Genomic DNA, 26,386 nt, shown 5'->3' on the forward strand with positions numbered 1-26,386 from the left:
AAGGTATAAATTCAAATAGATGTGTGTAATAATATCAATTAAATTTTTTTTCTGTATTTTTGTTTGTTATTATATATATATATATATATATATATAGTCTTTTTTGTTATGTATTTTACTTTTGTATTTTGATTTAAATACTTTTCATTATTTTTAATCATACAGTTTTTCTACATTTAAATGTTTTGTATTCTATCCAGAATGCTATATTTGAATTACCATTGCATTCATTCTTAACTTACTTTCAAATTTGTGTTCTGCCTGAAGGTCAGTAAAATATGGTCAAAAACATTAATAAATAAAAAACCATGAAATGCAGCAAAACTTTTACCGTATTTTCGCGGAATGACAAGCATGCCGGTCCATCGGGGGAAGACCAGGAAATCAGATATTTTGATATGGTAAAAGCCGGCATTCCAACTTATGCGGGAGGGGGAAGCCAGCATGCCAGTTTAAGTGAGATTACATATCCCTCTCTAGAGGGTGAATTAAAAAAGGAACGAGTTTTTATTCTAAATCTGTGAAACTGTCAGCATTATTTCAAAAATATAGATTATACGTTTAATTTCTTCATTTTGTCTTCTTTCTGACGACGTAAAATATTCGTGGAATATCGAAAATGCTTTTTTTTGTGCGTATTTTATAGTTAATTGATTGAAAAATGCAAAAATAAGCATATTAAATTTAAGAAACTCGCCTTAAATTATCTCAGATTACACCGATTAACATCGGCTTTGTGTGAATTTTGAGAGGAAGGTGCTATTTTTAATTTTAGGGTAGATGGTCAGCGTAGCCCATTGACTAACTACTACTACTACTACTACTCTCTTCTTGATTTTAAGTCAGTCAAATTACAATGTTATTTTATTGTACTCGGAAGAATGTTTTCTTTAACGTTTAATTAACAAATAGTTTTGTTAGATCTGATTAATTTTATATTTTAGTCGCAGTTTAATCGGCACGCCGGTAACCCCGGGGTTTCCGGCATGCTGATCTCCCCCGTTTTATGAGGCATGCCGGTCATTCCGCGAAAATACGGTAAGTGTTGTAATATTAAGCATGAATTAAATGGGAGAATAATAATAAGAAAATAAATGGGAAAAAACTAACGGTGGAATATACTTTCATATATGTATATTTGGTAGTTTTGAGAAAAATCACAATGGCAGAAAAATATGTATGCAGTGCACGATAAATTTTCCACATTTTATAAAAATGCTCTTAGTAACTTTAGACAGAAGAAAAATTGTTTGATGAGTTAGTTAATAACTGTAATTTAAAATTGGTAGAACTGCCTTATCACATGATCTGCATCTGTTTTCAAATTGTCTTTTAAAATACAGTACATAACCTGCAGGTTAGCCACATGAAATTATAGTTTTACTAATCTATAAGGTATTCAATTTAGTTAAATCATAAATATACCTGTAAAAAATAGAAATGACTTTTGTATTTAAATAGAATTTGTTTAAAAACTAAAATTTTGGAAATTATGAAAGTATTTTTTTGCTTTTCTTACAATAAACAGGTAAAAAAAAAATAAGAAGAAAGAAAAATTTATTAAAGCTTAACTGTTATAAGCAAAAACTTGGATAGATTAAGTGTATTCAGTAGAAAAAAAAAATAATTTTTTAAAATCAATTTAATGTATATAAAGTAAAACCATTATTATAGTTAAATAATAGTGAAAGTTTGAATGTTGCACTAGATTTGGTTAAATTATATTATTATAACATGAAATTGTTCTGAAGCTGTCTGTCTAAAGTTTGTGGATAAATTTCTTAAATCATCTCTTCAAACTGAAATTATAACTGCTATTTACTAATAAATTTTAGTTATTCATTAATAGTATGTGAATTAGGGCAGATACTTTTCATGTTTCATTTACAATCCTAATTAACACATTTTGTGACATTTTAATACAATGCCTCTCTTTAATTCTTTACAATTCAGTAACCCATCATGTAAAACAGCATAAAAAAAAATCTATCAGTATGAAAGCAGCAGCAACCACTGGCAACCACAAATTTAAAGTTCTAAGTTAAATGTTAAAAGTAACAAAAAATATATTTATAATTTGAAAAATTTATAAAATCGTTAACACCGATTTATCATCTCAAACAATTTAACTACTTAAACTTTCGTTTATAATTAAAGAAATTCTGGCCAGATGTTAATTAAAAAATATACATATACAAAATTTAATTCGTTTCAAATTTAAATTAAATTTATGAGTTCAACGTAACTAAATTATAAAAATAACCGTAACGTTATATATACATATTTTATTTTTACTGGCAACAAATTTGATTTAGAAGAATCGATCTGAAAAAACTATACTGTATGTATATATTTTTTTTTCTTGTAATTTTTTTAATGGAATATTCGTTCGTGTCGTCATCAAATAAAACAGGAAGAAAATCGACAATATTTTGCTGAAAATCTCACCTTTCCTGGATCATCTTTGGGACGAGGAACTTTACGGAAACATTTATTCAGCGACAAATTATGTCGAATAGAATTCTAAAAACAAACAAAAAAAAAAAAGATTTATATTATTATATTCACGAATTTATACAGGTTTTTATTTATTTATTTCTATATTTTTTTATTTTGAAAGCACTAAAAACATTTTTTCAAGTGAGTAAATTACGTAGGTTGAGGGCGATGCGTCGAACTGTATCATAAAGTTAATCCCAAGGTTGATCACATGATGGAGAGCACAACTGGTCAAACACGTGACAATAAGTAGGTCAAAATGATGATTTCCCCCCTTCTCCGGAAAGGATGCGGCATGAGCAGGATATACAAACGATACTGTCAATCTTAACGTTTTAGAGACCTTTTTTTTTTTATTTTATAAAACTTCGAAAAATGCATTGAATATTTTAAAAATTCAGTAAACAACAGTAGCTAGCCACGATCGCGTTAAAATATGTCGAGTTTTAAAGCGTTAATTATAAACTGACCTTCCAAATTTTATCAAAAAACAACTATTTTTTGAACTTGAAGTAACGAACAAGTTCCAAGACAGACAACCTTGGCCCACTCTTAGAAGCTTCGTATAATAACTACGTAATGATGAAAAGGAAATATTTTAAAGTCTAGACAATTTTATTAAATTATATTTTTCAACCATAATTTTGGATGCAAACTTCCTCCATTTTTCCTATTTTATATAAGGAAAATAATAGACATATTTAAGTATCAACGGCAATATAATGAAATGCGACATTTAAGGGGGGAAAAAATCGTATAAATGGATAGATGAATCCTGTAAATCTTTAAGAAAAATCTGCGTAATATTTTAACCGATCATCGTAAAAAATTATTTTTGTCATAAAGTTCAAACTAGAAAAATTGTACTGTAACAATTAATGTATGTAAAGAAATCTACAGTAAAAATGTAGGAGAGTCCAGCGATAGGGATTATCAAATCAAAACAAATTTTACTTATAGATAGAATATTTATCAATAATTTGAAGAGATAATTCTTTTTATTTTCCTTCATTTTTCAAGTTTCAAATCGATGACGAATCGAATTGTTTTGTAATCACTAGCACGTGACCGTCTACATAGAGTAACAAAGCACTCCCAAGCTCGTAAAATGTCATCGAACTAATTAAATACTAGATTTAGAGAGGAGATCTCAGTTGAACATAAGCTTTAATTATTTTCGGTAACGTCTAGATTATTATTATTATTATTATTACTTCGTCGTTACATGTTTTAGAAATTCGTCATAAGTCATATCAGGCCATAGACAACAGATAACACGAATTACCTTCAACCACTTAAATGAGACGGTAGATTGACAGTAAAATGTTAAAAAAAATAAATAAATAAAAGTTTCCTTGATTTGCGTCACGCAAACTCTACATTTCTGTCGTTGGAAATCACAGTAAATTTCCCGGAAACGCAACTAGATTCTTTTTGCCAGAAAAATCCATAATAATTGACCAAAATAAATATATAACATTGAACTCTCCCCGTTCATTTCTCTCGCTATTTTGATAAAATCGTAATTAAAAATGGCAAAAAATTAAAATTATGTCAAATCTCTCTACGTAAATTAGCCTACCTTAATTAATTCTTAAATTTATTAACGAAAAACATTAAAACATTTATACTGTTTTCCTTCAAAACGGTCACCTGTTAATCGTGACTTTATAACAAACAACTGTTTACAAATCTTAAAAAAATGATATAAAAAAATCATCCATAATATTTAATAATCTAATGTACTTAAAATATATGTTTTCTTAAGCAACAGAAATTATAAATATTGATCTAACTTGCAACGTTATTACTAAAAAAAATTTATGATGTTCAGTATGTGGTATGATGTACAGTACATGTGTTTTAAACATGTTTGTAACACATGTTTATTGTTTGTAAAATATAATGTAGACCAACTTTCATAAAATTTAATTTTGCAAAATTTTAAAGAGTTCATAGTCTGGATGTAAGAATTCCAAATATGAGTTTATATTAAATATATTTATAAGATTGACTTCTTCAGTTTTTAGTTCAGTTTTAAATTAAAATATCTATATCAAATATTGATAATTTGGATACAAAAATATTTAAAATAAAAAACTTATATCAAATTAAAGACACTATTTGAGTTGTAAGCAGGAAAAAAATTATAAATTAAAAAAAGGAGTAAATGCATATATTGTATTGTAGAAATTAATAAAATTTTCTGACAAGTTAAGCATCTGAATGTAACATTTTCTAAATTTATTTAAATTTTAGAACCACCATAAAAATTCATTGGAATATTCCGTTTAATTCACAATCTCTCTCTGAATAATGATATAAATAAATGAAGTGTTAACTATCTCGAATAAAAGCTTCAAAATTTTTTTAAACTTGTTAACAGTTAAAACAGAATTTCTATACATTTTTATAACATAATACATCATTTTTTTTAAAAATTTCAGTTCTAATATCCAATATTTTTAAATTATCTGACAAATTATTTTCAAGTAATCTGGCTGAAGTTGTTATACACATCAGCTTTTGAAAATTTATAATTAAAATTACTCACAAACATTATGTAATTTAGATTTTTCTTAGTTTGTTTCAATAGTATATAAATGGCAGCCTGCTTATGAAATTTCTTACACTTTACTTGAATCGTGTTCATAAATACATAGAGGTATTTTTATTTTAATTTTGTATTTTTCTGATATAAGTAAACTTTTAGAATATTAAATATTCTTTCAACTGATTTATTTACTGAAAATGCCAATGTTTATTTTTTGAATTTAACAGTCCCATTAGGTTGAATTGCTGACAAATTTTTTATATACAAATCTGTAAAAAGGGTTTTATTCAAAACTAGCAGATAAGTGTGGCATTGCCTGGGAAAAAAGTTACAATAGCAAAGATTAAGATTATTATATTATAGCCAAAAACATTTCAAATTTTAACTGTTTTGAAAATGAAACTCTTGTATTGATGTTCTTTAACAAACTGTGGTTGATCATTATTTTATGAAATTCTCTGAAATTCTGAATAAAATGAAGATTAAATTTAAAATTAGATAAATCAAACTTTATAAAATATCAATCTATTATTTCTATTGAATAGGATAATTTTATAATCTGAAGCAATATGACAATGTAAATTACTGTTTTAAAAATAGACAAATTATTATTATTGTAAATATCTTGTTTGGACTTTGTAACTGTTTCAAGATATTTCAAAATAAAGAATGCTCTTAAATAAATCATAATACTTCTAAAACTCTTCTTCATTTCTCTATCAATAAACAATAATAATAAAGATGTGTTAATATAAGTCATTAGCATGTCATTATATATTACATTATACTATATAACTTATAGATAAATATTATAATATGATGCATATGGTTAAAACAAAATTAGATGAAAAAATAAATGAGTAGAATCATAAACGAAAAAAACTGAATGGGATTTATAAAGTCCTTGAGCAATGTTATCCAATATTTACTCATTAAAAAGTCAAACTTTCTATTCAACAGATGAAGTAAGAAAAAAATCTACAATAATATGCATAAACAATAAGTTAACTTACAGTCAAGTATAATTGCAAAAACAAAGAATTTATTATAAATGACTTTAGTATGATGTTTACTATATATATAAATGTTACAAAATAATTTGATATTTTTGAAATCACAATAATATTATGGACTATGAAAATTTAGATCACCAGTGTGCACGTGAGAAAATTATGATCAGAAGTTTGTTACCTTTTACATTTTAATCTTACCAAATTATTAAAAGGAAACTACCAAGATAATTTATAACTGCAATGTTTATTCAAATATATATTGACTACAGCTTAACCTACAATGAAATATTGGTCATTCAAATAGCCCATTACAAATTTACTTGAAAAAAATAACAAAATGGATTCAATCCACAATAAAAAAAAAAAGTTCTCTGAAATGTTGTTTATGAAAACTGGTAACTATTTTAATGTTTCTTTTTCCTATATCATGTTCAGAATCATAAAACCAATTATCTATGCTGTAATTATTACTCATAATTAATATAGTTTTTCAACTGATGGACTTTTCATTTAAAATGTAACAGATCATAACCATTATATGAGCATTTATATTCTGGTTAAGACCTAATATGATGAAGGAAGGATTGCCCTTTATGCTCAAAGCTCTAAATCAGGGTTTCCCAAGAACTGATAAATGTTTGATAGGGAGTGAATGAGCAAATTAGATACATAGTGTACATGCATACAGGCCTATAATATTTTAATATTGTTTAATTATTTAATAAATAATACAATAATTTAAAAATTCTTGAAAATATTTAAAATATCATTTTCAAAACTTTCCAAATATAAAAATGTGTGTGTGTGTGTGTGTGTGTGTGTGTGTGTGTGTGTGTACACACATATATATATACATTATTTTATATTTTATATTTGATTTATATTATATATATATAATATAAAGATGTGAAATTTCAAACTCTCTGCAAAAGATGTAAGAAAAAGATTTCTTCTATATTTCTGAACAGTCAGTTCTAAAATTTTTATACAGTAGTAACTTTGTTTGGTTTTTAGAGAATTTTTACTCTTTGTAATTTTATAAGTTTTTGATGTTCTAGTATATGTTCAAAATTTATTTTTTAAATTTTCAATTACTTTGACATTCATTTCTTGGGAAGTCTATCCATGATCATTCTCCAATAACCTCAAAAGCACTTCCACATATTTCATCTGCTGTCATGATTGGTTGACTATCACCATGAACAATCTCAGTATTTTCCCATCTACGAAGAAAAGCTATGATCCATCAGATAACAATATAATATGGCAATGCTGCATTGCTACATATCTCTGAGAAATCTTTGTGTTATTGCCATGCTTTTTTATCCATATACAACTTGAATTTTGATGAAACGTTGTTTGTTCTTGGCAAGTAAACATTGCTTAGGGCAGTAGTTCGATGTTAATATTATCCCCTTTCTCAGCTACAAATGTAAGTTAAACAAAAATGCATCAACACATACACAAACAATTGGTGGGCTTTTGGCAATTTGCCAGATTTGGCCAATTTTCAGTAATAATGTCAGTTAAAAAAATAGCCCATAGGTACTAAAAATACACAATATGCTTCCTCATTTGACTACCCTTTCAAGACCAAATGATATCAGACTATTACTACTACTATTACTATTAGTAGTAATAGTAATATAGCATGATATAATCTGTTTGATATAATGTAATTATTTGGCTTCACCCTATCTTTCACCTTGACTATTTCTATACAGCCTATATCAACCATCAGGTTGGTGCGAGCAAAAGATACCATGAGTTAGTGAAGTCCCTCTGGCAGGATTGAGCCCATATAGGGACAGATGCTTCGAAAACACACACACGTATGATGATAGGCATCATCCTTCCAAACAGTAACATCCACACAAAAAGTAGCATCTTTGGCACAGAGGCAACGGGATACAACGGGCGATACACTTAAGTGTCCCAATCCAAGGGCCCACAGCAATCTTCTCGAACAGTCGATCAGTCCTATGAGCAGTAGCCAACACTTCCTTCTCCTCCCCGGCGGTCATTATCGACCTAGCTGCCTCAATAAGCACCTTTAGCACTCGTGTGGACCCAGGGCCATGCCAACATCAACATAAATGAAGTGGCCAACAAGGCAGCAAGCCACATGCACCTGACCAGCACATGGCAGAGGTCCCTCATGCCTAGCGACCTCCACCACATAATGCAAGAAACGACAATTCAAACACTCATGGACTCTTGGATGATAGTCCACAGGAACAAAGGACAAGATCATCTCCAACCATTCGACCCCTGGCTGTATAAACACACCTCATCACGTCAAGCCGAGATTCTTCTGGCCCGTCTCAGAACTGAAACGGCTCCACTGAATGCTTTCCTCCACTCCCGGTGCCAGTGCCTCTCTCCCAACTGCCCTCATTGTGGTGCCTTGAAAACGTCTATCCACTATTGGCTTGACTGCCCAGAGTATGCGGGTGCCAGGCAGACCTTGTCCGCTCTTTGACCCTAATTTACTGGCCAAACTCCAATCTCCACCCTTGCAAACATATGGAAGCTTTAGAACGCTACATACAATGTTCTGGCCGCTTTGCTTAAACACAGGCGACATTCTTTGGAGAGAAGGCCAAATAACAGGTAGTGTCTCCATATGAACCTGATTGATAGAAAGAAAGTAATTGTTTGGCTTTAAAATGTAACTATTGTGTTTAAGATGTTTATATTTGACACTCCTTTATAAAAAAATCAATTTTTGGAATATTCATCAGAAAAATGAAACATTCTTTTCAGCTTTTTCTACACAAACAAAAATAAACTTGTGTTACTTATTTATCTGCATTGTTACAAATTATATCCTTATCATTGCTCATATCATGCTAAAACGTCACAAGAAGAACCAGCTCTTCACTGTGGACAAGTTAGGCTAGTTAGAAAACTAAATAGAAATTCTTTTATTAGGATCATTTGGATGGCCTAAGTCACACAAACAAGTGTTTACAGTACAACTTACTTTTATGCTAATTATCTCAATTTTATTCCCTTTTTAATAAAATGGGACAATTTGCATGTCATGCATGATTACCAAACACAAGAACTAATTATGGTAATAATCCAGTGTATACATAACATACAGTAATTCTAAACATGGGCTACATGTGGCCCTCCCTAACTTTCTACGGCTGCATCTTTAAATATATTTATATCTAAATAAACAATAACATTAATACCTGATACATTCTAATCTACCCACCATCTAGCCTGATATCTTATGGCATTGATGGTGGGTAGGTTATATTTATATCGTTAATAATTTACAATAAATCCATGTGTCCAGTGAACAAAAGTCATGAAGCCATCAGAAATAAGGATTGGTTATCCATAATAATTACTAATTTGTAAAGGGAATGTGAACTTGATAATGTGTGTGAATTTCCAATTGTAATTAATGAATTTAATTAAATCAAGTTGCAGCATCTAAGATTTCCCCAAATATTGAAAACTGATCAAAAAGTTGCAATTCAAAAGTTCTCATTAAAATTAAGTAAATATTATGATATATTTTCTTATTTTTATTTCACAATTTTAAATGAATAAAAATTATATAATTTTATTGTTTATACAGTATCAAACCAAAATCAAGCTTCCAGAAATCTGAAATTACCAAAAACCCAGCTATTTTTGAAACTGGCTAGTTTTGAATTTAGTGGGCTGTAATGACCACTTTTTTTGTTTTGTTTTCCATAATTTATGCATCACAAGACTCCAGTTTCAGTGTAACTGTATGTATTAAAAACAGTTTCAATCTTTACTTTCCACTATATATATATATATATATATATATATATATATATATATATATTAAAAATATATATTTAATCTTTGTTCAAAAAAACTGGAAAATCCAAAAATCAAAATCACTTCCAGTCCCAAGCTTGCCAGGTATTTGGTCCAGTACTATACTATATTACGATTTTATACAAATTCACAAAAATCAGATTTTATAATGTATTAACCTGATGTTACAACAAGTATTTTATGTCCTTTAGAACAGGCATTGTAAACCTTTCTGTAGTAATCTAAATGTACTAGTTTTTACTTAATTTTGTTCTTTTTAATAATGATTTTGTTCAAATTATACTCAAAATTTTGAAATATCAGCAAGTGAATAAGTTGCATTGAAAATGAAAATATTAATGAAAACAACAGGCTTACTTATCATCAGTGTTGAATTTTTCATAAATATATTATTAACTGGAGTCAGTTATTATTACAATCAATCATACGAGGGGTGTAAAGAAAGTAAAGAAGTTTACTTTCTGGACACCCCTCGTATGATTGATTTGCACTCTGCACTCTGCACAGGTAAATTACCACCATCAATTTAAGGTCAATTTGGCTTTGATTTGTTGGCTCAGTATGTGTGGAGTTTGATAACAAAAGGCTTATTGTTATTGTTTTTTCAAGGATTAAAATGTGTACAAAAATCAAAAATCCTGCAAAATGCAAAGTGTTGTTCATTTTCTAAATGTAAAAAAAGTCTGTCCTATAGAAATTCATAAACAAATCATGGAAATGTATGGTGATCACGTTATGAACAAAGCAAGTGTGAGAAAATGGTGTTGATGGTTAATCAAGAAAGATAACATGCAACCGCACTCAACTGCAGCTGCTTAAGCTGTGCTTCAGAAATTTGGCTGGAACATTTTCGACCAGCCACCATAGTCTCCTCATGTGAAAGTCACTGGGGGGCTGGCCCCAAGTGACTTTCACCTCTTTCCCAAGCTGAAAGAATTTTTGGGTGGATTTGGAACGTTTTGGAATAAATGAGAGATGAAAGAAGCTATCACTGTGGCTGAAAAGACTGGCAGTGGAAGTCTATGACAAAGGAATTCAAAAACTAGTGTCGCACTACAACAAGTGTTTTAATCTTAATGGCAACTATGTAGAAGAGTAACTGGTCTTGTACTAATTACTTAATAAAACTTTTTCTTATCATTACTGGTTTTTTTCCTTTTTTTGTAGCTAAACATTCTTTACTTTCTGGATGCCCCTATATAGTGTAGTAAGTTTCATTTATTTGTTTATGCAATGCAACACAGGAGTGATCTGCCAGAAAAGATGCCAATTTCCCATAGAAAGTTCTTTCTATGGGACATTGACCTCTATTTAGGTGTTACAAATTTGAAAACTCTGCATGGCCAGCCTGTTAGCAAAGTGCAAACTTAAAACCAATTACCAGTGTTTGGTGATTTTATCCACTTAGCCATTAGTGGCCAGTATAGTTATGACTTAGGTATAATTATAATCATTTTGTAACAGCTGATGCTGTAACATTTAAAGACTTAATTGACTCTGTATTATAACTGTATTATAATACACAAGCAATTCAGTCTTTAAATATTATAGCATCAAATGTTACCAAATGATCATATATATATATATATATATATATATATATATATAGGAGTCATAACTAGAATAAGCCAGCAAAATAATTTACAATAAAAGTAAATGTTGTAATTTTGTTATATCTTCACATTGCAAGCTTATCTACTATATAATGCTGAAAAAATGGGCAGTCTCTTTCTGTGACAGTATGCCAAAAATGGCCACTAGGGGCACCCCTAGCTATTATTTAAATTAATTTAAATTAACAATATAAATTATTTTATATTTTTACAGTATAATACTCAGTATATTATTTTTTTTATTTGTAATTTAGTATGCCCCAATGCCTGCATCAGTCCTTTCCATTTGTTTTCTATATAAAGTCACTTTTATTATAATGGACAAATTTCTTCAAACCTGTGGTGGTTGATTATATCAAGCTTTTACAATCTATTTAGAATATTTCTTAGTGAACATACAATAAAATCTATTTTTGAATCTGACATCATCTGACATAATATGTAACAATATAATAACATTATAAGACAAATATGCTAAAAAATTCACACATTAGAAATAAAGTACAGTAGAGCATCGATTATCCGAACCCCAATCAACCATCACATCGGTTAACTGATTGCATTCTAGTTGGCAAATTCAAATGTCTGCTAGTGATGTGGCGCTACAATATTTGGCTATGTCTGGGCTACTTTAATATTATTTTTGTTACATTTTTGAGTGTTTTAGCTGGAAACACTGGCTCAACCATGAAAGGGAGGCCAGTATTTAAATCAGGCTTAATTTTCTATTTTTTCTTTATTTCTGTATTTATTTTGTGCAAAATAAAGAAATAATTTAACAATGACTATTGTTTTAAAAAAAATTTTGTTAGGCTTAACATCGATGAAAATTCAACGCGAAGTAGGTTAATAGCGATATACTAATATGCTTATTACACGGGATATACTAATATACTAATACACTATACTAATGTATTTTTTCATACTTTTCGGTTATCCATTTTTTCAGTTATCCGACCAACCTCAGTCCCCAATTGAGTCAGATAATTGATGCTCTACTGTAGTGCAATTTATATTTATCACCCAATAAGAAAAATAATATACTTTAAACTTAATTCATCATTTACTGTAATAGACTGGAAACTGCCACTGCACAAAAGTTTTAAAAGGTGCATAGAACATGGGTACACACTATTGTAGTGGATATTCACTTAGTAGTTATAAACATAATCAAATGGTTATATAAAATGAAATTGTATAAGTATATGGGTGTCCAATAAGGATCTAGAAAGATCAATAGTTTGGCCACCAATGAGTCTTGGAATGAATTACAAATTTTACATTAAAAATAGAACTCAAAGATCAAGAATTCGAGGTTCACGAAGGATTACTCAATCCTAATTATTCATGAACATGGGAGGATCAGTGTATATATTGGTTATTTTATCACATTTTTACTGTTTATTCTGTTAAAATTAACATTTAAGATATAATTTTATCAAATTTTATTTTAAATGTGCCACTGGATCCAGACATTGTCAATGCAAGGTATATGCTATATATATATATATATATTATATATATAATTATAACAAATATCATATATCATGCATTAAACAATGTCTGAATCCAGTGGCATATTTAGAAATATAGTGCTCTTAAACCCACAATATGCAGGCATTCCATATGCTTTCTTAATGCCGCTTTTGCACTGATTGATTCGAGTTTACAATTTTAATTTTGCAACAATTCTATTTTTACAGATTTTTAAATACTGAAAGTAAAAAAGGGCACTACGATTAAAAACTCATCATTACTTCTACCACTATGTTCATGCAAAATATATTCATATACTGTATTAGTTCTGTAATACTATTCAACTGATACATCTTATTATGTCCTTACATAAGCTTTTAATTTGCATTAATTCCTTTATGAATTACTTCTGTGTAAAATTATTTTTACATTATTTTATTGTTATTATTTTGAATTTTTTCACCTCCCAATCTTTTGCTTCCCTAGGCCTGGGCCTAGTAAGCCTAATGGAAAATATTCCATTATCTGGATCTCTTTGGCTAATACATTTCTCTCTGAAGGTATGATTGTAAATTTTATAAGTTATATTATTTGATTTGATTATGTATTAGTTACTTTATTATACCTTATACTGTAATTAGCAGAATAAACAACATAAAACAGATACTAGCTCAGCCAATAATTAGTCTAATTCACAAAATAACACCTTTTACCTATAGCTGAGATAATTTTTATTGAGAAAAACTAACGTTTTCGACTTATTCAATAAGCCATCCTCAGGTTTTAACTTTCGAAAAAAAAGGAACACTATCGTTCCATTAAAAGAATACAATTGTTTGAAAAAATTCAAAACATTAGCAACGGACAAAAAGGAAGAACATGGTAATATAAATAAATAAATATACAAAAAAAGGAAGAACATGGTAATATAAATAAATAAATATACAATAAAAACGTTATAGTGGGAATAAGAAGTAACAAAAAATGAAAAATAAAAATGAAAATAAAAATGATTCCACTGGTGATACTTTTAAAAAGAATGGCAGATTATCGAGGAATGATGCCAAAACAAGCTAAGACAAGCCTACGAGTTCGTGATACATTTCTTAACTACGAATTTCCAAGCTGTTGGTAGGCTGTCAGCGTCCCTCGCATTTATGCATGCCTCTTCCAACTTGCTTTTATAGATTTCAATTTTTTCTGCGGTACTTGCTAACGTTGGAGAGCTCAAGAGTTTTACAATATCCGCTTCCTCCCATTTAATTACCGAGCCTTGGGTCTGCACGTATTGCGAAAGTACTGTTGCGTTGGATCCTTTCCTGACGTCATACTTGTGCTCTTTAAGTCTTTTCCTTAAACTTCTTGTTGTGACTCCTATGTAATCTTTTTCGATACCTAGTTCAGCGTTCTCGTACGGGATTTTGTATACTCCTGCTCTGTCTTCCTTCCTAAAGCGATCTTTATCATTCCTTAAGATTGTGTATAGGTTCAGAGCTCTTTTTAGAACTATTCTGGTCCCCTTGCGGTTTGCAATTTCTTTCATAATGCCTTCTGAATTCCTGTTGTAAGTAAACTTTGTGATTTTACTGGGAATGTATTTCGAACCTCTTGTTGTGCCCATCTCATACTTTTTAACTAATTCTGCTATTGTGCCTTTCTTATACCCTAGGGATTCTGCCACTTGCGTGATTCTGTCTATTTTCTTATTTCTATTAATAACGTTGTCTTAGGAATATTGTGCAAGTTGGTCATTAGAAAAATGGAGAAGAAAGTCCTGTATGATTTTAAAAAGGATGTATTATATTTCAAGAGATACGTGGACGATGTTTTTATTATATGGAGGAATAATAGTATGATAGGCAAATTCATAGAAAGAATAAACAACAATAATGATGGCCTAAAGTTGAAAATGGAACAAAAGAGTTCCCTTGCTATCCATTTTCTAGACATTAGTATTGTGTTCAAAGAAGGGCATTTTTCCACTAACGTGTACATAAAACCAACACACAGCCCACTTTATATTCCATCTCATTCTAACGACCCCTACCATTACAAGCTGGCAGCATTCCGAGCTCTTATCAGAAGGGCCTATATCTATTGTGACAACGTTATTAATAGAAATAAGGAAATAGACAGAATCATGCAAGTGGCAGAATCCCTAGGGTATAAGAAAGGCACAATAGCAGAATTAGTTAAAAAGTATGAGATGGGCACCACAAGAGGTTCGAAATACATTCCCAGTAAAATCACAAAGTTTACTTACAACAGGAATTCAGAAGGCATTATGAAAGAAATTGCAAACCGCAAGGGGACCAGAATAGTTCTAAAAAGAGCTCTGAACCTATACACAATCTTAAGGAATGATAAAGATCGCTTTAGGAAGGAAGACAGAGCAGGAGTATACAAAATCCCGTACGAGAACGCTGAACTAGGTATCGAAAAAGATTACATAGGAGTCACAACAAGAAGTTTAGGGAAAAGACTTAAAGAGCACAAGTATGACGTCAGGAAAGGATCCAACGCAACAGTACTTTCGCAATACGTGCAGACCCAAGGCTCGGTAATTAAATGGGAGGAAGCGGATATTGTAAAACCCTTGAGCTCTCCAACGTTAGCAAGTACCGCAGAAAAAATTGAAATCTATAAAAGCAAGTTGGAAGAGGCATGCATAAATGCGAGGGACGCTGACAGCCTACCAACAGCTTGGAAATTCGTAGTTAAGAAATGTATCACGAACTCGTAGGCTTGTCTTAGCTTGTTTTGGCATCATTCCTCGATAATCTGCCATTCTTTTTAAAAGTATCACCAGTGGAATCATTTTTATTTTCATTTTTATTTTTCATTTTTTGTTACTTCTTATTCCCACTATAACGTTTTTATTGTATATTTATTTATTTATATTACCATGTTCTTCCTTTTTGTCCGTTGCTAATGTTTTGAATTTTTTCAAACAATTGTATTCTTTTAATGGAACGATAGTGTTCCTTTTTTTTCGAAAGTTAAAACCTGAGGATGGCTTATTGAATAAGTCGAAAACGTTAGTTTTTCTCAATAAAAATTATCTCAGCTATAGGTAAAAGGTGTTATTTTGTGAATTAGAATAAACAACAAAAATAAGACTTTAGTTTTTATATATATTTAACTACAATACATACTACATGCTATTATTTAATATGGTTAATTTTATTTCTAATATTCAATTTTTGTAAATACTATTAGTTTCCTTTTCCTTTTACACAGGAGACTAACTAAACTGGATTCTCTTTCCATTTTGTTAGAAAAACTACATTGAAAAAGAATTTTAATGATTTAACCCAGCATTTTATCAAATTCTTTGAAACCACAATGATTACTGCTAAAGGCATTCAAAAACATTTGAATTGTAAATTCTTTTTTTAATTAAAAAATCTGAGTTCAGATTGCCATTGTTTCTTCAACAGAAATCCAAACACAACATATATACGGAAGCATAACTGTTTAATGACAATTAAAACTGATATTTAACATACATAGAATTAATAGATAAAACAAACCAACAACCAAGCACTTTAATAGCCATGCTCCATCATCAGGGTTCTACACTTACAAAATTTCATTAAATGAAACATTCAAACATCAACTACTTTTTTACATTTACATTTTTTAAGGACATCCATAAATAATGCTCTGCTCAACCTTTTTCGCTTTGGAAACATTTGTACATCTGAAAAAACTATTTGATGTGAGAATGTTAAAAAAAAAAGATATCAGAATGTTCCATTTAAATAATGAATTTTTGCATTAATGAAGTCAAACCAACAACCAAGTGCTTTTGAGGTACATGTTCTTTGTGTACAAGTGCTCTTAATAAAGCAAATTTTTGTTTTCATTTTGAGAAGTCTGAATAGATTATTTGATCTAATAAATATTATCATTAATAATTCTAATATTTTTAAATAAATAACTTTAGTCTTGACCCCGAATTCTGGAATTTTATCAATGAAGAGCAACCTTTTTTGGGTGAGGGCTTGAAGGGAATTTTATAGACTTCCAGCATGCAAACATTTTTTCCTCATAGTTGCAGATTTTAAGCCTGCTGAGTATTAACATATACCATCACTGCCAGTATGCTAGGTACTAAAAAAATACATCTAAGGATATGCAAGCTAGTAATAAATAGTTTATTTTCATATTTTCACTGGTCAAGTTCAGTTTGAATATTTTTTGTCAAGATTATCAGCCTCAATTAGGTTTGCATAGTGGTACAAGACAGAAAACAGGAAAATAAAATTCTGTTTCTAAAGCCCTGGGGACTGCAGGTTATGTAGTTGTAAACTCTCCATTAGTAAATGTCAGGATACCAAGTTCAATTAAAAACATTATAGAACAGTAACAAAATTATATAAAATAATTTTTACTACTGACAAAGTTCACATTTTATGGAATATTACATAATTAATAAGACTAATACTGTTTGGCTGAATATCACATTACTTAATACTCTCACATCATTAGTTGAAACAATAGATAATAGATACAAATAAACATTGTCTTGGTAAATGAAGTCATCATCATCAGAATTTAAATAAACATTATTTTCATATATAACTTTTTGATGATATTAATTAAAAACATTCAAATATATGGTTCTATTAACATTCAATAACACAAATTAAAAAATAAAAATATTCATTACATTTAATTGTCTTCAATTTGTCTGGAATTGTCCCATTAAATTGTTTTTAATTATTTATATAACTACAAGATGAAGCAAAACACTACTAACTTTCTCTTCTAACAATAATAAAATTTACAATCAGTATATCTTGGTTCTTAAAATGCATTTGTTCAGTCCTTCTCTTTCCAATACAAACTGATTGACATAATTTAAATGCTTTTCTATGAAGATTCCCAAATATGAGAATTCATGTTTCTTCTACTCTATGTAAATAAGACAAAATTTAATCTTGCTTTAATTGGAAAGTTAAAATAACATATTTGTTTTTATGGTTTTCAGGATGGTGCACAACAAAGTAGCCCCAGTCTGAGTCTCAGGACTAGAATATTGCATTAAATGGGTGAATCACATTAGTTGAGTGAACCATTGTGTTAAAATGAACAGTGGTGTCCTGTACTGTGCAAATCCATAGACAATACAGGAACTGAGGAACATCATCAGCCATGAAATTGCTGCAATTGATGTCACAACATTATGCAGAGTGTTCTTGTATGTATCATGTCTAGGAAAACATGATTCTGTGTGTGCAACTATGTATAGATGCAATAGATAACTACTTTCAATATCATCTAGGATGCAATATCAGCAGTTGGCTTCTGTATTTATTACTATATTGTTCTATGTATAGACCAGAACACTTTTTTGTGCCACCCTGTATTCCACTGATGTGACTAATAGTCATTGATGGAGTAAACTTTAGATTTATTCCAACATAAAGCTGTTTCCTATTTTTTACAATTATACAGTTCAACACCAGTTCTGCATGGTTTGCAAAGTAAGGTCATTATTCGTTGTCACTGAATATGAAAATGTCATCCAACTCATCGTGCATAGTTTGTGTGCAACATTCACCATAATGTTATTTTTCATGCATTTCTAGGAGATATGATAGGCATTAACAAGCTATCCTGTGTCAAGGTGAAAGAAGTTGCATTTGTGGAGTCTGACATAAGGAATTTAATAAAGGATGAACACTTTCAAACCACAATGTTGAAAAGCATGGGTCAGTTTTGTGGGTGTAGTTACATATTTTCTTGGCAAAGCACATTCTGAAAACAAAATTATGGCCTAAACAATCTTAACAAACTTTCATAAGTTAGAATAAAATAAAAGCCTTAATGCAATATGAAAATGCAAGTAGTAAATATTTGCACTCTTGTTTGGAAGTTTTTCACAGAATGTTTATGCCATGATTGAAGACTATGGTGAAAGATTTCATATAGAAATTAAAATTATGGAACAGTGATATCAAGGATATTGAAATGTGCACATACAATTACAGAAGATTACTACTGGTCCATCAAAAGAAAAGCAATCAAACATCATTCCACAAGAGAACATTTCTGAAGAACGTGGTATGCTGAAGGTATGTAAACTGTTCTGATGTATACAAACAAAATTGTGCAAGTGCAAAGTTTGTCTAAGGTTGCTTTTATTTATGTCTTAACACTTGCTGACTTTTGTAATACTCATATGTATTATTGATATATTAGCACTGCAGAATATATTTCTTTAGTGACTGTGCCAAAGCCTTACATGATGGAGGAAAGTGGATTATATTTTTGAAATTAGTACCTTGAAATCCTTCTGGTTCACCTAGTTTTATCCAAACCCCCAAAAAACAGTTCATAAATGTCAATCTGTGTTATTACATTTACATTAAATCAATGGCCAAATCTCTTTTTAATAAAATTTAGAGTACATGTATAAACAATAATCAATCCAACATATTAAAGTTTCCAAACCAACTGCCAAATTATCATCAGGCTATAAGGCTAGTAAGTAATTAGATATAAATCAATTTGGCCTCCAGCCAAACTGATTTATATCTAATTAATTGCTAGCCTGATAATTCAGTAGTTCATTTAGAAACTGCAAAATTCTGATAAAACTTTGAATTCAAAGTAAAAAAAATATATATTAGTAAAATTCAGGCCTGGTAAAATTAATATTGAAGTACCAGTACTCATGTAAAAATTATTTATTACAGTCCTTTCTTTGAAAGAAGTCACTTGTTCTTTGTTTTGTTTTACATAGATTTTTCTTTTTAATGCTGCTAAATTCCTGTCTTGCTTGATCATCATTAGAGTTGAAAAAACTGCTTTGGGGTGCATTTCCTGATTACGTCAATACATCAAATGCATCACCATACACTAGTGTTGATAACAAGATAACTCAATAGCAAGCCTATAGATTGCCAACAATTATTATTATATAAAAACTTTGTAATTTCTGTAACTAGCATTCTCTGAAGTAGGTTTTGATTAATCAAAATTAATCAATTATCCAAAAAAATTGATTAATCAAATTTTTGGATAATTGACACACACAACTATATTGGAATATAGAAAAGGGTTCTGTAAAGTAAGGAGTTATTGAAGTAAGAAATTATTACAATCCTTAAAGGAGTCAATGACGCCAGATATTATGAGACTAAGTTCTGAATCTTTGATTTTTCCTCCTGCATTTTGATTTACATATAAAATCTTCTAGACATGTCTTCCTTCTTTAGTAACTAGTAAATTTTCCTGTTTTATCATTTGTTGCTCCAGATCTTTTGATTTTATAACCTACTTTTTTAATATTTCTGTAACCCCATTCAAATTTTCCTTTTGGTAACATCATTTCCATATTTTTACACTGTTAAAAAGCAATATTTAAGATATAGATACAGAAACAAATTTTCCTAATATTTGTTTTGTTATTTTGAGCATTGTCATACTTTCATGTCAGCTTTCAACAACCAGTTATAAAATGCTTGATGATCTGTGAATTTTTAGCAGAAGGTTTTTTTGTATTAAGATCCTTGTCTTTGTTTTTGCTTTTCTGCTAATATCCCAAATTTCATTCATGTTTTAAATATTTCAATTGATCCGAGTGCTTAGCTTACTGTCAAACACTCAGTTCAATTGAAATATTTAATATTCTACTCTGATGGATATTTTGATTTAAATTCCTGTACTTTGGTGTTTTTCTTAATTCCAAACTATACAGTAGTAATATTGGCAGTTTTGGTCCAATGACTATAGCAAGGCATGAAAATGATAATATGACTACCATCTCTCCAACACAATATGCTGTTAGCATAATTTATAAGAATAGTTACCATAATTTTGTGCAAATAGCCCATAGTTTATCTACATTTGAAGGATAAAACAAAAAGGAAGTGTTAATTATAGGTAAATTTCAAATTCTAATCATGAGTTAAAACAAGAAAACATTAATGGTTCAAATATTAAAACCATTCACTTGCAAAAACAAATTATAAAAATAATTGGTGTTACAAAATTAAAATATTTAAACATGTGAAACATGTGTTAAAATTGTGTTTAGAAGATTACATTTTAAACAAAATTAAAAAGAAAATAATTTAATATCAATAATAAAATTATTTGCTGTTTAATTTTTTCTGAGTATTTTATTATTACCTCGTATTATTAGACAAAGGAAATTAGTCATAAAATAGTATTTATTTATTTTTGCACTTAATTTATATAATTGATACAGTCCTTAAACATCTTCAATTAAATTACTAAGGTGGCCAGTGAGTACAATTTAGTAAAATGCATCTGGATTGGAAGTTATTTAATATTATATAAATATTAGTTTAATTAATATAAAATGGATTTCAACATTACAGAGTTTAAAAACAAAGCAAATAGGTAATGTCATCTTCAGTTTCAATTTTATTAAATAATGTTAGTATAAGATAGCAATATAACAGCTTACCTTTAAAAAAATTTTTATATTAATTATTAATAGTTAGCCAAACTATAACAGTCCAAATTATCAAGAAATTAATATGATTATTATAGAATATTTGGGCTTGGTTGTTTATGTATATCTACAATGATTTGATAACAGAAATGAAACAGAAAAAGCAACATTTTAATACATGAAATGACAACTTCTAAACTGCATATCAGTAATTATCTGACTTTCAACAGCTGCCCTAGAGATATGGAATATACAGTAGGATGAGCTTTACAGCAATTTTTTTTATTTTCATTCTTGCAATTTTCTGCAGGTATAAACCATCAGAAGTTATCCACATGAATTTGCAAACAATAATCAACTGAGTGCATTGAATTTTACAACAAGAATTTGTCATTTTATTGATTAATTCCAAATATCTTGATAGAATAAATTTAAGTAAAGATTGATATCTTCTCCAAATGTATTCTATATTTTCCATTCTAAAATTTCCATACTGAATGATTTATTTTAAAGTAGAAATTACATAAAGACTGCAAAATATAAAATTTTTATCTTCAGTAACATTTTAACATTTCTATTTCTGTATTAACAGTTCACTCACATATCTATGGTAAAATATTTCTGTCTTTTAGCTTGAGAAGTTTCCCTTTTTCAACTAACTATTTTTCTTTAGAATTCAAACTTATAAAAATATTTTATTTGCAGTTTTTGAAATTTATAATGGTTTCATTTTTATTCCAGTGAAGTTGATTTCTTAATATTAATTAATTCTCATTAATATATTATACATAGCATACCTGATGTAATGTGGCAGATATTTGGCTTGTTAATAAGTTATATTACTCTGAATAAACAAAATTTGGCCTTTCAACCATTATAAACAGTACAACATAATTGCATTTCTGTTACAATATTGACAGTCCTGACAACGGATTCAACGAACTGACAAGTATTTGGAATTAAGAAAGCTATTCGTTTATTATCTAAGAAAACAGAAGAGTAGAGTTTACTATTTATGCAGTGGCGTGCCATGACATTTGATGATAGGGAAGCTGTGTTTCTGTAAGAAGCCGACTTCCAGGGGCAATCAGTTAATTGCGCGTCAGGGCCTGTTCGTATTTGTTTGTTTGATAAGCCAGTAAAATCCGTACACTTCTTTAAATGTATTTTTAATAGATTATCTGACATACTAAGTAAATAAGAAAGTTCAATATAATTACCTCTGTTATTAGATTCAATAAATTTCCTATGCCCTCTACATGCCAATTCTTGCTTTGAGAAAAAACATATAACATCTATTAATTTAGATATATCTATTAATCGTAATTATCTTGTCATAATTTTCAATATTTATTTTATATTGTCTACCAATGTTAAATTCTATTCCGCTTTGATTTCCAAATTGCTTCAATTTTACGAAAGAATCGTCATTCGTCATTAATTTTATCGTCAAAATGTAGAAATTTTTTTGTTGACATATTTATATTTAATTTAGGCGTTGGTCTTTCTCTTTTAATAATGTTTTCTTTTTCATTATATGGTCTTGAGCCAAAACTTTTTTAAAATAAATTTTTTAATCACTAGCCACGATATAAGGGCTAAAATTAAAATTATAAAAAAAACTTACTTGGTAAAACAAAATGTGTGATGAATATACATACCTAGTACAAAAAATTCTTCAATTGTATGAATATACTTTTAAAGAAACTTATAATTAAATATAACTTTGTGAAGAACCATACATAAAAATAACAAAATATTCTTTACTTTTTAAATCTTAAAACAATTCACTTAGTGAAATAGCTCCCTACAAGTGGCTAATGAATGGAATCAGAGACGTCCTGGTAGGTGTGTCGTGCGTGCAAGCACGCAGGTTGCCAAATCAGTCAATAGGTGTGATATCAGTCAATGTCAAATGCCTCTTTTGTCGCATCACTGGTATACCTCAAAGGACACGATAGGGCTGTTGTAAATTTTAAACATTTCTCACCATAGCTGTAAAAATCTAAATATGTTAAACTTAACAGATTGTCTGTCGTTCGTTTTCTAACTAATTTGTTTTAGGACCAAGTGTTCATGGAAATTTCCAAAATTTACAACTTTTCAGTCACTCTCATTGAACTGGAAAAATTTCTGTCTTTATTACATCTAATATTATGAAGAGAACAGACCCCACTGTACTCGGCAAGAGATTGATTCGGTTAAGCTTCTGTTTAAGTAAAATTTCGGCTCATTCATCAGGGTTTTATTTATGTCCCTAATTCCCTAATCGCTTAATTATTTAACTACTTCTTAAGTAGAAATAAGTTGAAACCAGTTACTTTGTACTTGAATATTTGTAGTCTTGGGAAAAAGTGGAAAGACAAATTTTTATGACTACAAATAAATAAATTGTAAATTTAAGGAAAATAAAGTCTAGAGCTTTTTTATACCTCGTGCATCTCATTCATTAAATTTGGTTGTAAATGATGCTGCCAAAGTAACAGTTAATTTTTTAACATTATACAAGAATTATACACGTTTTTTTCTACATATCCTTATAGATGGAACATACGAAATCGTAATATTACTAGTTTAACATTGAAATCCGTAAGTAATATAAGATGGGAAAGCAGAATAAATATATCAAATATTTTAATGGATTTTTTTTAAACTCCTGTCAACTATACAGAACTATCATAAAAACATGCCAGTAAATGCCTATCGGTTGGGTTAAGTTATAAATCGAGTCTAGGGTGGGCAACCTTTTTTATAACATGGACCAGAATAAATTTTACATTTTTTTCCGCAGGCCGTAGTAGTTAATTGACGCCTTCTTGTGACTTGTAATTTTTTTTAGTCTGCAAATATGAAATAAATAAATAAAAAGTTAATTACTACATTTATTTCTCTTATCGTTTTCGAAAATTACAAAGAATTGGAAAAATAACTATTAATTAGTTATTTTTCCAATTTAATAATCTATTAAAGATCTCGCAAGGCCGGATAGAAACTTTTCGTGAGCCGTAGCTGGCCCGCGGGCCGGGGGGGGTTGCCCACCGTTGATCTAGTCTATTCGTGATTCACATAATCAGGCGAAGGCGGCTGAATATCTAGCAGGCAGGCAGCTAACAGCCCACAACCAGTCCGGGATATAAAATTGGATTCTTTATGCATGTGTTGCATCTACCAGCTAAACCGGGTGAGGTTGGTGCTCTGTAAACCGCATGTGCCAATGCCTATATAATCTGGCTGATTGGAAACTGACCTGGTTTCAACACTCCTTCCGCCACTGAATTATTTGAATATATAATAGCAATCTTATTGTTTTTTTCACATGTAGTATAGAAATTTGTATAAGATATATAATGCAGTTATAATGAAATATTAATTTTAATTAATTCAAAGTACGTTAAAATGTGAAAATTTATATTTTATAAAATACAAGGGAAGGTCATTGGAAGCGGTGGAAGTGCTGCTTCCGCCGCTTCCAATGACGGCACGCCACTGTATTTATGTGATCTGTAAGTTGTAAAAATAAATAACAAACATTATGAGAATTAAATACATTATTTCTTCTGTTTGAATTAAAATCATAGTAGTCACAAAATTTTGAGTTTAAAACTGTTTCTTATCTATAAAAACATTTTTAATTTTAGTTCTAATATAAAAAAAGAGCATTAAAGAATTAATATTAAAATTTACATAAAACTATTTTCACATGTAAAATGTTTTGATTTTTCTCTATATTTTACAAATGATATAGGTCATCGTCGTTCCGTGGTGTTGGATTAACGTGCTCCGTGTTTTGATCGAAAACTTGGATAATTGGTGAGGTAGACACCGATAAATTATATATCATTGGGACGTGTAAAAAGCCTGGTTTCTGTGAGTACACTTGTCTTATTATTTTTCTCTTCGAATCGAACGTTGCACTGAGTGGCCATCGTCGCACGCGTCTTTGGACTTTGTCGCCGTTACGCGTGATCGTACTGGATTACATTCTTCTACGACTGATATTGTATGCTCTGATATGAAGTTAATATACCATGCAAATATCGTGGTAATCCATTAATTAAGAGCCACATCATTGCCGCTCAAAATCCCGCACCGAACAAAGAGCATTGTTCTCAGCCACGTGGAAGTCCTAGCCATTCGGCGTGAGGTCGCCGTTCAGCGCCTCTCAACTACCTCAGACGTCACACTAGTTGCTTAAGCCGCTGCTGTGGCAAGTTTTAGCCCTGATCATAACTCTTATTGCAAAGCCGGTCCTTGCCGGGTATCGTTTTATTTGTGCTATACAACCTAACCTGCTGAGTAAATTACCTCTCCTGACATGTCAAGGGAAAGTGCAGCAGAAAGTTTAAACAATAGCTTCATCGAAGAAGATCTTATAACATCAATCAATGGACACCTGGAAACCATTCTCAACTGTATTCCAACAAACATGAGCATAGCTGTCAATAAAGAAGAACGGACCCATGCCAGGGTAGCGGCCGTCAGTTTGCATGCGGCCGCTAACCAAATTTTTGGAGTGGTCCTAGCGCTAAGAGAAAGGGTCAAGGAACTTTCAAAGCCAGTATCTTCTCTGGATAAGGGATCCTTCTCGGACGTCCTAAAGAGAAATCTAAAATCAATGAGTAAAACGACTAAATTAATTTCTGAAAATTCAGCAAAGTTAGAGGGGAGAAAGAACCCTAAGAAAGCTAACCACAACATCATCGTATCAGCAGTCAAAGACCCAAATCAGCCTGTCCCTCTACCAGAGGAAACAATGAATATAGTGCAATCTCACATCGACCCAAGACAACTTGGAGTCAAAATAAACCATGTGAGGCCTCTCCCAAGTGGAGATATTGCAATACAGCTGCATGACGAGCAGGACCTAATATCCTTAAAAACAGCAATACAAAACAATGAGCACCTCTCACAGCAAATTAGAGTAACAGAGCGAAATAAAAAGCTCCCGAAAATAATACTACTCAAT

At 30.0% G+C, this 26,386-nt stretch overlaps 1 protein-coding gene across 1 annotated transcript in view; it reads right to left on the minus strand.

Annotated features, from left to right (window-relative positions):
- Positions 1-26,386, minus strand: part of LOC136976301 (forkhead box protein J2-like) — a 79,151-nt gene that overhangs the window by 31,520 nt on the left and 21,245 nt on the right. The window contains exon 2 of the mRNA XM_067271541.1: positions 2,449-2,523. Coding sequence (XP_067127642.1) covers positions 2,449-2,523 — 75 coding nt within the window. The remainder of the gene's footprint in view (positions 1-2,448; positions 2,524-26,386) is intronic.

This window comes from Centruroides vittatus, unplaced genomic scaffold (genome assembly GCF_030686945.1).
Source record: "Centruroides vittatus isolate TY-2023 unplaced genomic scaffold, ASM3068694v2 contig_4, whole genome shotgun sequence".
Classification (NCBI taxonomy): Eukaryota; Metazoa; Arthropoda; class Arachnida; order Scorpiones; family Buthidae; genus Centruroides; species Centruroides vittatus.